Source organism: Rana temporaria, chromosome 10, assembly GCF_905171775.1.
Source record: "Rana temporaria chromosome 10, aRanTem1.1, whole genome shotgun sequence".
Lineage (NCBI taxonomy): Eukaryota > Metazoa > Chordata > Amphibia > Anura > Ranidae > Rana > Rana temporaria.
This window is the reverse complement of record NC_053498.1, coordinates 39,981,510-39,992,602: the sequence shown is the minus strand read 5'-3', so window position 1 is coordinate 39,992,602 and position 11,093 is coordinate 39,981,510. Positions and strand designations below refer to the sequence as shown.

At 50.1% G+C, this 11,093-nt stretch overlaps 1 protein-coding gene across 4 annotated transcripts in view; it reads left to right on the top strand.

Annotated features, from left to right (window-relative positions):
• Positions 1-11,093, top strand: part of MED25 (mediator complex subunit 25) — a 555,669-nt gene that overhangs the window by 415,134 nt on the left and 129,442 nt on the right. For all 4 annotated transcript variants that reach the window (XM_040327573.1, XM_040327575.1, XM_040327572.1 and 1 more), the window contains one exon: positions 4,794-4,982. In XM_040327573.1, the coding sequence (XP_040183507.1) occupies positions 4,794-4,982 (189 nt within the window). The remainder of the gene's footprint in view (positions 1-4,793; positions 4,983-11,093) is intronic.

The window sequence follows — 11,093 nt, the reverse complement described above, 5'->3', positions numbered from 1 at the left end:
TTGGGGATTGTCAACTTGCCACGTTACCTGGCCACAAGTTGTGGATTGTCTACTTGCCACGTCACCTGGCCACATCACCTGCCACAAGTTGTGGATTGTCCACTTGCCAAGTCACCTGCCGCATGTTGTGGATTGTCCACTTGCCACAAGTTGTGGATTGTCCACTTGCCACAAGTTGTGAATTGTTCACTTGCAACTTCACCTGCCACAAGTTGTGGATTGTCCACTTGCCACGTCGCCTGCCACAAGTTGTGGATTGTCCACTTGCCACGTCGCCTGCCACAAGTTGTGGATTGTCCACTTGCCACGTCGCCTGCCACAAGTTGTGGATTGTCCACTTGCCCCGTCGCCTGCCACAAGTTGTGGATTGTCCACTTGCCACGTCGCCTGTCACAAGTTGTGGGTTTTCCACTGGCCATGTCACCTGCCACAAGTTGTGGATTGTCCACTTGCCAAGTCACCTGCCATGTCACCTGCCACACGTTGTGGATTGTCCACTTGCCACACATTGTGGATTGTCCACTTGCCACAAGTTGTGGATTGTCCACTTGCCACGTCACCTGCCATAAGTTGTGGATTGTCCACTTATTTTTGAGATTTCTAATGTAAAAAAATTGGTCACCTTTAAAAACGCTTTTAAACTAAATCGCGGCATACCGCCGGTACCGCGTTTAGCGTCTGAAACTTGGAAATCTTTGCTGTCTAAACCCATTTTTTTTGCTTTCAGAAAAACGAGATTAAACGCAACTGTATATAAACGGCAATAAACGAGACAGGGTACATGGTCACATAGGATAACATTGAATGAGTTCAGGTGCAGTTGTAAAAAGTGTCCAACTGCCTCTGAACGCGAGTTTAACAGCGTCCCGTGTACATGGGTCCTTACTGTTTCTTTTTAATGATGACTCATTAACATGGTGTCAGACTGTGGCTGAGTTTTTAAACATTTGGGGCCCATGCACACGAGACACAAATGCAAACACATCTAAACACATGTTTTCAAAAGCAAAAAAATGGCGTTTAAAACGCCCGTTTTTGCCGTGAATTTCGCGGCGTTTTACCACGTTTGCGTTTATAAGCGTTTAGTTAAGAGACATCATAAGACCCTCCCTAAGCTCAAAAAACAATATTATTTAACCATTTCAGCCATTTTGTGAGATTAAAGTGAGTAGCAGCTAAAAGAGCAGCAGTATCCTTGTATTTAGCGTGTCGCTTGCCACATCACCTGCCACAAGCTGTGGATTGTCCACTTGCCATGTCCCCTGCCACAAGTTGTGAATTGTCCACGTGCCATGTCATCTGCCACGTCACCTGGCCATGCCACCTGCCACAAGTTGTGGATTGTCCACTGGCCACATCACCTGGCCATGTCACCTGCCACGTCACCTGGCCATGTCACCTGCCACAAGTCGTGGAATGTCCACTGGCCACATCACCTGACCACGTCACCTGCCACAAGTTGTGGATTGTCTACGTCAACTGGCCACTTCACCTGACACAAGTTGTGGATTGTCCACTGGCCACGTCACCTGTCACGTCACCTGGCCACGTCACCTGCCACAAGTCGTGGAATGTCCACTGGCCACGTCACCTGTCACTTCAACTGGCCACTTCACCTGCCACAAGTTGTGGATTGTCCACTTGCCACGTCACCTGACCATGTCACCTGCCACAAGTTGTGGATTGTCCACTGGCCACGTCACCTGTCACGTCACCTGGCCACGTCACCTGCCACAAGTCGTGGAATGTCCACTGGCCACGTCACCTGTCACTTCAACTGGCCACTTCACCTGCCACAAGTTGTGGATTGTCCACTTGCCACGTCACCTGACCATGTCACCTGCCACAAGTTGTGGATTGTCCACGTCAACTGGCCACTTCACCTGCCACAAGTTGTGGATTGTCCACTGGCCACGTCACCTGCCACAAGTTGTGGATTGTTCACTTGCCACGTCACCTGCCACAAGTTGTGGATTGTCCACTTGCCACGTCACAAGGCCATGTCACCTGGCCACCTTACCTGGCCACATCACCTGCCACAAGTTGTGGATTGTCCACTGGCCACATCACCTGGCCATGTCACCTGCCACAAGTTGTGGATTGTCCACTTGCCACGTCACCTGGCCACGTCCGCTGCCAAGTCACCTGGCCACGTCACCTGACGCAAGTTGTGGATTGTCCACTGGCCACGTCACCTGGCCACGTCACCTGCCACAAGTTGTGGATTTTCCACTTGCTATGTCACCTGGCCACGTCACCTGCCACCTCACCTGCCACAAGTTGTGGATTGTCCACTGGCCACGTCACCTGGCCACGTCACCTGGCCATGTCACCTGTCACAAGTCGTGGAATGTCCACTGGCCACGTCACCTGTCACTTCAACTGGCCACTTCACCTGCCACAAGTTGTGGATTGTCCACCTGCCACATCACCTGACCACGTCACCTGCCACAAGTTGTGGATTGTCTACGTCAACTGGCCACTTCACCTGACACATGTTGTGGATTGTCCACTGGCCACGTCACCTGCCACAAGTTGTGGATTTTTCACTTGCCACATCACCTGGCCACGTCACCTGCCACAAGTTGTGGATTGTCCACTTGCCACGTCACCAGGCCATGTCACCTGGCCACCTTACCTGGCCACATCACCTGCCACAAGTTGTGGATTGTCCACTTGCCACATCACCTGGCCACGTCACCTGGCCATGTCACCTGCCACAAGTTGTGGATTGTCCACTTGCCACGTCACCTGGCCACGTCTGCTGCCAAGTCACCTGGCCACGTCACCTGCTGCAAGTTGTGGATTGTCCACTTGCCATGTCACCTGCCACAAGTTGTGGATTTTCCACTTGCTATGTCACCTGGCCACGTCACCTGGCCACCTCACCTGCCACAAGTTGTGGATTGTCCACTGGCCACGTCACCTGCCACATCAACTGGCCATGTCACCTGCCACAAGTTGTGGATTGTCCACTTGCCACGTCACCTGGCCACAAGTCGTGGATTGTCCACTGGCCACGTCACCTGTCACTTCAACTGGCCAGCTCACCTGCCACAAGTTGTGGATTGTCCACTTGCCACGTCACCTGACCACGTCACCTGCCACAAGTTGTGGATTGTCCACTTGCCATGTCACCTGGCCACGTCAACTGGCCACTTCACCTGACGCAAGTTGTGGATTGTCCACTGGCCACGTCACCTGCCACAAGTTGTGGATTGTTCACTGGCCACGTTACTTGCCACGTCACCTGCCACAAGTTGTGGATTGTCCACTTGCCACGTCACCAGGCCATGTCACCTGGCCACGTTACCTGGCCACATCACCTGCCACAAGTTGTGGATTGTCCACTTGCCACATGACCTGGCCACACCACCTGCCACAAGTTGTGGATTGTCCACTTGCCACGTCACCTGACCACGTCACCTGCCACAAGTTGTGGATTGTCCACTTGCCATGTCACCTGGCCACGTCAACTGGCCACTTCACCTGACGCAAGTTGTGGATTGTCCACTGGCCACGTCACCTGCCACAAGTTGTGGATTGTTCACTGGCCACGTTACTTGCCACGTCACCTGCCACAAGTTGTGGATTGTCCACTTGCCACGTCACCAGGCCATGTCACCTGGCCACGTTACCTGGCCACATCACCTGCCACAAGTTGTGGATTGTCCACTTGCCACATGACCTGGCCACACCACCTGCCACAAGTTGTGGATTGTCCACTTGCCACATGACCTGGCCACACCACCTGCCACAAGTTGTGGATTGTCCACTGGCCACGTCACCTGGCCACATCACCTGGCCACAAGTTGTGGATTGCCCACTTGCCACATCACCTGGCCATGTCACCTGCCACAATTTGTGGATTGCCCACTGGCCACGTCACCTGCCACACGTTGTGGATTGTCCACAATGCAATGCAAGCAATTACAGTTGTTTATGTTTTTTTAATGGTTTTTCATCATTTGCCATCATTTTTGAGATTTCTAATGTAAAAAAATAGGTCACCTTTAAAAACGCCTATAAACGAAATCGCGGCAAAACGCCGGTACCGTTTTTTACCGCGTTTAGCGGCGTTTTGCGTCTGAAATGCAAAAACTTTTACGTCTGAACCCAAAATTTTGCTTCTGAAAAAACTAGCCTAAACCCAACTGCTTTAAAACGCAAAAAAAATGTGAATGTGTGCATGGAAACATAGGATAACATTAAATGTGTTCAGGGGCAGTTGAAAAAAATGCCCAAATGCCTCTGAACTCGAGTTTACCAGCGTCTCGTGTGCATAGGGCCTTAGTTTTAGGCTTCATTTCCACTGACGTTTTTACAGCCACTTTTCTGAGCGTTTTTTACAGCTTAAAAACGCCTGTCCATGTTATTCTATGGCATCATGCCCACATAGGCGTTTTTGAGCTGCAAATGGCATAGGCATTTTTGATCTGTAAAAAAAAACGCAGGACCAGGGCGTTCTGAAGCTCCAGAGTAGAGCTGTAAAAACGGCAGACGTTAAACGCTCAAAAACGCGCAAAAACTCTACCGCTGCGGGGTTTTTTTTACAAAATAAACATGGACAGGCGTTTTTAAGCTGTAAAAAAGGCTAACACAAGTGGCTGTAAAAATGCCAGTGGAAATGAAGCCTAATAGTCCCTTTAACGACTGATCTTATATTTCACCTGCCCATGCCAACTGAAAAGTATAATGAATAGGTTTTCTGATAAGTTGAGTAACTTTTTTTTTATACATTGTAGTTTAAACTGTATGTTTTTCATCTGTTGTCCTTCTCACTATCTTTTTAGGCAGGTTGTGTTCACTTCCCTCATACTACACCATGTGAGGTACGTGTTCTCATGCTACTGTACTCTTCCAAAAAGAGGATCTTCATGGGCTTGATACCGTATGATCAAAGTGGCTTTGTCAATGGTATCCGACAAGTAATCACCAATCACAAACAAGTACAAATGCAGAAGATTGACCAGCAACGAAATGTAAGCAATGTCTTGTTTTTCCAAGTCTTCCTTTTTTTTTTTTTTTTTTTAACCAAAGATTTATGCTTCTGTCACAAGGTGCTTTTCAACATGTCATAACAAGCATCTATGATAATTTAGATGATCAATGGCTAGAGGTTGCCTGATGGCCATGACAATATTTCAGTTTTGTGTGGATGCTAGAGGGCAGTATCTCTTGAGGTATCAGGCAGAGAGATTTTTTTGCATGTTAGTTTGTAAATTGTCTTACCTGATGCAGCTTCTGAAACTTCCCATCCTTTTTCTTAAAGTGACTGTAAGGGCCATGTTATACTTGTCTGCTCTATGCAATAGATTTGCACAGAGCAGCCCAGATCCTCCTCCTCTTCCAGGGTCCCCTGCCAGCACTCGACTCCTGTTCTCTGAGTGCCCTGCTGGTGCACAATGCCGAGCTGGGCTGTGTGCGTCTATTGACACACAGTGTGGCTTGGCCCCATCCCCCATTTCCTCCTCACTACATTTGACTGACAGCAGCAGGGGCCAATGCTTTCTCTTGCCCTCAGACAATGTAAGAGAGGGGAGAGAGAGAGAACTGCTGCAGATGGGACAGCGTGGGCTTGAGTGAACGGGGGAGCTGATATTGAAAGTTTTTTTTTTTTAAATAATGCAGAGAATACCTTTACCCTTACAGCCACTTTCATTTACAGAGTTTAGCTGATGGTTAGAACTTTGAATTTTCGAGAGAACTCTTAGCTGAAGTATTCAAGGCATGTATTATATTAAAGAGGTGTTCCAGCCTGGGGGAAAAAAAAAATACTGTAGCTGCTGACTTTTAACCACTTTCCACCCGGGCCTATAGCAAAGTCACAGCCGGTAAGTGGTTAAGTTATCCTGACTGGGCGTCATATGACGTCCAGCAGGATAAGCCGCGATCGGTGGTGTGGTGTGTTAGTCTGACACACTGCATCTCCGATCTAGGTAAAGAGCCTCTGGTAGAGGCTCTTTACCATGTAATCAGCTGTGTCCAATCACAGCTGATCACAGTGTAAACAGAAAAAGCAGTTTATCAGCGTTTCCTACTTCTTCTTTTTTTTTTTTTTTTTTATATTATTCTTTATTCAATATATTTCAGTTATAACAAAGCATATAAACAATAAAATACAGTAGCAAGAAAAGGAAACAACCTATATTAAAGTAGAGAACAAATCTAGCCATCTGAAGGAAAAAGAAGACATTATATATAATCTATCCCAACGGCATCTCAAGTTAAAGCGGAGTTCCACCTAAAAATTTAACTTCCGCTTAACCCACATTTGGCATGTAATTTTTTTTGGGGGGGGAGTGGGGGCTTCAGGAGAAGGGGACTTCCTGTCCCACTTCCTCCTTCCGCCGAGGGGCAGGTAAGGCGATTAGCTTTCTCTATCATACATCACGGGACACAGAGCGGCATAGTAATTACTATGTGGGTTATAGAGTCTACCTTCAGGTGATGGACACTGGCACTCTCAGACAGGAAGTTCCTCCCTATATAACCCCCTCCCATAGGAGGCGTACCTCAGTTTTTTCGCCAGTGTCTTAGGTGGTGGTCACAGTATAAGCAAGGTCCTTTGTGGCTGAGCTTAGGAACTGTTTTTAACCGGATCCATCCAAGGTGCTTCATAGCCAAAGTGGATGGTACCCGGGCCCCTGGTGGACGAGGGGGTTTTGCCTATAATGCTTCTCGTTTGAGAGCTGGATTCTGGGTTCCAGAACATTGGTCTATGTTAAACGGCTAAATGTCATCTGTTGCCAGGATGCTGTATAGGTCCAGGGGAGCGGTGACCTGCTATGGACCCCAGTCCCTGAAGGTTTTTGCGAACAAAGCCCACGGTGAAGGGTGAAGGCTGGGCCTCTTGTCCTTGACAATACCCTGCAGCGTGGACAGGTAAGTGAGAAATCTGCGGGACGTGGTCCGTCGGCAGGTTTCTCTAGTAAGGGGAGTATGGGAATAGCCCAAATATGCTGCTATGCATGGGCAGGTCTGCCACTGTGTCTGTAAGACAGGATGGCTGTAAATCGTTTCTCATATACATATGTTTTTCCCCTGTCTGGTACTGGTAATCTGTGGCAGCAGGTACTGTAGGGATGCATGGGGATGTCTAAGCTAGAAAGAGCTTACCAGCCTGAGAAGCAAACTTGCTTGGCGTGGCGGTTCCTCGGTCCTCCCTGCGGCGCGTGTCTCCAGCCCATACTGCTGCGGTGTTAGTCTGCTGTCACGCGTGCGCGTGCACGTAAATAGCGGCGCGACGTTACGTGACGCTGGGGCGTGGCAGAACGGCGCACGCGGGTGCGCGCTAAAGGAACGCTCCTTCAAGCAGTCATGACCTTACAGCGTGGGGGGACACAGAGCGCGGTGCCAGGTGGAGACTTCCTACTGTCGACAGCGGTCAGGTTGGTGGACCAGGACGCCTCAGGGTGCATCCGTTCAGGGGCTGAAGTGCCCATATCTGGACATTTGGTAGGTGCCTGCCTGTAAAGCCTCCTCCCCCATAAGGACAGGTTATATTACGTACCAGGCTATCCCAGTGGAAGCGTTGCCCTTAGGCAGCTTCACAAAGTCCCAGGTAGTTCTGCTACATAAGGGGTACTTTGTTTTTTTGTGGCCAGGTTCCTTCCAAATTGCGGGGAGTTCCTAGGATTGCTATGGCTCCCAAGGGATCGAGTTCAAAAGCGGCAAAGTCCGCAAAAAGATCCAGGGGATCCCCATCCAGCTCGGAGGACCTAGGCCAGGCCTCAGCAGCGGCCCCACTCCCTGAAGATCCGGAGCTTATCGGTGGCCAGGATCAGGTAGCTGGTGCTATAGCAGGGCCAGTCCAACCAGCCCCAGTGTTTGTAACACAAGAGGTACTGGCTACTACTCTGGTGGGACTAGAGGAGAGATTGGCAGCCTTAATTGCTGCATCTCTTCCCGAGAAGAAGCGGGCTAGATCCCCTTCTCCTAAGGTGCGGTCCCGGAGTCTTGAAAGTCTTTCCTCTGAGGTAGGCTTCCTAGAGGATCAGGAGGAGGACCTGGAGGAGAAAGTGTCTGAGGAATCTACCATTGAAGAGCCTTTTTCGGCCTCCCAGGCTGAAAAACTGTGGATTCAGTCCTTAGCGGACATGGTCCGCTCAACATTTAAATTACCATTACCGGTATCCCCTACAGGGGTAGTATCCTCTCTAGGGTCTTTGAAGGCTCCTCATGCTGGCACTTTCTTTCCAGTCCATCCTCTCCTGGAGGAGCTTATGTATAAGGAATGGGCTCACCCTGACAGAATCTTTATTCCACCAAAAAGATTTTCTGTGTTATATCCCATGGAGGAAAAATTTTGCAAGAAATGGTCTGTACCGGCTGTGGATGCGGCCATTTCATGCGTTAATAAAACTTTGACCTGTCCTGTGGACAATGTCCAAATGTTTAAGGACCCGGTGGACAAGCGTTTAGAAACGTTATTAAAGTCCTCTTTTGCCACGATGGGGGCGGTGGTTCAGCCGGCTATAGCAGCTATTGGGGTGTGCCAGGCCCTGAAGGACCAAACTAAACAGGTCCTAAGGGATTTGCCAGACCAGCAAGCTCAGGAACTATCTGATTTACCTAGAGCTCTTTGTTTTGCAGTGGATGCGATAAAGGATTCTATCCAACAAGCATCCCGTCTCTCCATGTTTCTTGTGCATATGCGCAGGCTTTTATGGCTGAAGAACTGGTCAGCCGAGACTCCCTGCAAAAAGCTGTTGACAGGTTTCCCCTTCCATGGGGAAAGATTGTTTGGGGAAGACTTGGACAAGTATATAGAAAAGATTACAAGTGGGAAAAGTACCCTGCTACCGGTCAAGAAGCGGTTCAGGGGCCCCACCTTTAAGCGTCCAACAGCTCCGGCACCTGGGCCATCCAATACTAGGCAGTATCGACGGCCGCCGACTAGACCCAATAATGACAACAAGCCGCAGGGGCAGTTCTTCACAAACAAGAGACCCTGGGTCCGTAAGCAGGGTAAACCTGCCCCCAAGGCGTCCTTGTGAAGGGGCGCCCCCATCCGTTTGGGTGGGGGGAAGACTCCAACAATATTCCAATATCTGGAGGAAGGGAATCTCCGACAAGTGGGTTCTCTCCGCGGTAACCTCCGGTTACCAGTTGGAATTTCGAGAAATCCCCCCGCCTCATTTTCAAAGGTCAAACTTGCCGAGCGACCCAGAGAAAAGGGCCTCACTGTTGGCATCCCTAGACCATTTGTTGGCCCAAAAGGTGATTGTACGGGTACCCACTCAAGAATACGGTCTGGGGTTCTACTCGAATTTATTCGTAGTCCCAAAGCCAAACGGCGACGTCAGGCCGATTTTAAACCTAAAACGGTTAAACAAATTTCTGGTGATTCGGTCTTTTCGGATGGAATCCATTCGTTCAGTCACGGCATCATTGCAGGGGGGAGAATTTCTAGCGTCCATAGACGTCAAAGACGCATATCTCCACATTCCCATTTACCCAGGACACCACAAGTTCTTACGGTTCATGGTAGGTCAGCACCATTTTCAATTCGTGGCGCTGCCGTTCGGCCTGGCCACAGCTCCGAGGGTCTTCACAAAGATCCTGGCACCGGTGTTGGCAAACTTAAGAACTCGGGGTGTCCAGATTTTGGCATATCTGGACGATTTATTGCTAATAGAGCACTCGGCTCTAAGCTTAGAGCGCGCAGTCCGAACCACAGTTCAGTACTTAGAGACCTTAGGTTGGCTCATAAACAAAGCCAAATCTGCCCTTCTTCCTACCACAAGCCTGGAATATCTGGGCTTACGCCTCGATACAGCCCAACAAAGAGTTTTTTTGCCTCAGGCAAAAGTCGAGTCTCTGACACTGACCATTCGGTCACTGTTAAGAAAACAGAAACCAACGGTTCGTCTCTGCATGCAGTTGCTGGGGAAGATGGTGGCTACCTTCGAAGCGGTCCCCTATGCCCAGTTCCACTCCAGGAAATTGCAGAGCGCAATCCTGGCAAGGTGGAACCGGAGAGTTCAGTCCCTAGACTGCCCTATGAAGCTTGGTGCGTCAGTCAGGGGAAGTCTCAGCTGGTGGTTAACACCCCAGAACCTGAGGAGGGGGAAATCCTTCAATCCGGTGGCCTGGGTAGTGATATCTACCGACGCCAGCCTGAGGGGTTGGGGTGCCACCCTAGGGGAGCTCTCCCAGCAAGGGCTTTGGTCAAGCAGGGAGAGTCTCTTGCCTATCAATCTGTTGGAGATCAGGGCTGTGCGGTTAGCCCTAAGGGCCTGGACGTCCAAATTACAGGGCTCCCCGGTAAGGGTACAGTCAGACAACGCCACGGCTGTGGCCTATATAAACCATCAGGGGGGCACGAGAAGTCGATCAGCCCAGAAAGAGGTGGATCAGATTTTCGTTTGGGCAGAGGCTTACATACCTTGCCTGTCGGCAGTATTCATACCCGGCATACACAATTGGCAGGCCGATTACCTCAGCCGCCAACAATTATTTCCGGGGGAATGGGCTCTCCACCCCGAAGTTTTTCAGACCATTTGTCAAAGATGGGGTATGCCGGACGTGGACCTATTAGCATCCAGGGAAAACACGAAACTGCCCAGCTTTGTTTCCCGGACAAGGGATCCATGGGCCTGCGGGACGGATGCCCTGGTATGTCCTTGGCACGAGTTTTCCCTTGTTTATGCCTTCCCACCGGTGCAGCTGCTGCCTCGGCTTCTGCGCCGGATCAGGTGGGAGAGGAAGCCGGTGATCTTAATAGCCCCGGCGTGGCCCCGAAGGGCTTGGTATTCCCTGATTGTCAGGATGTCAGTCGGAGACCCATGGCCTCTTCCCTTACGACCGGACCTGCTGTCCCAGGGGCCGATATTCCACCCTGCCTTACGGTCGCTAAATTTAACGGCTTGGCGATTGAATCCTCTGTTTTAAGAAAGAGGGGTTTGTCAGACTCTGTCCTGGCTACCCTAATCAGCGCCAGAAAGCCAGTTTCTAGGCAAATATACTACAGGGTGTGGAGATCTTACATAGCCTGGTGTGAGACCAGGAAATGGCACCCTCGTAAATTTGTAATTGGCAGGATCTTGGAGTTCTTGCAAAGGGGGCTAGACATGAAGCTAGCTGTAAGT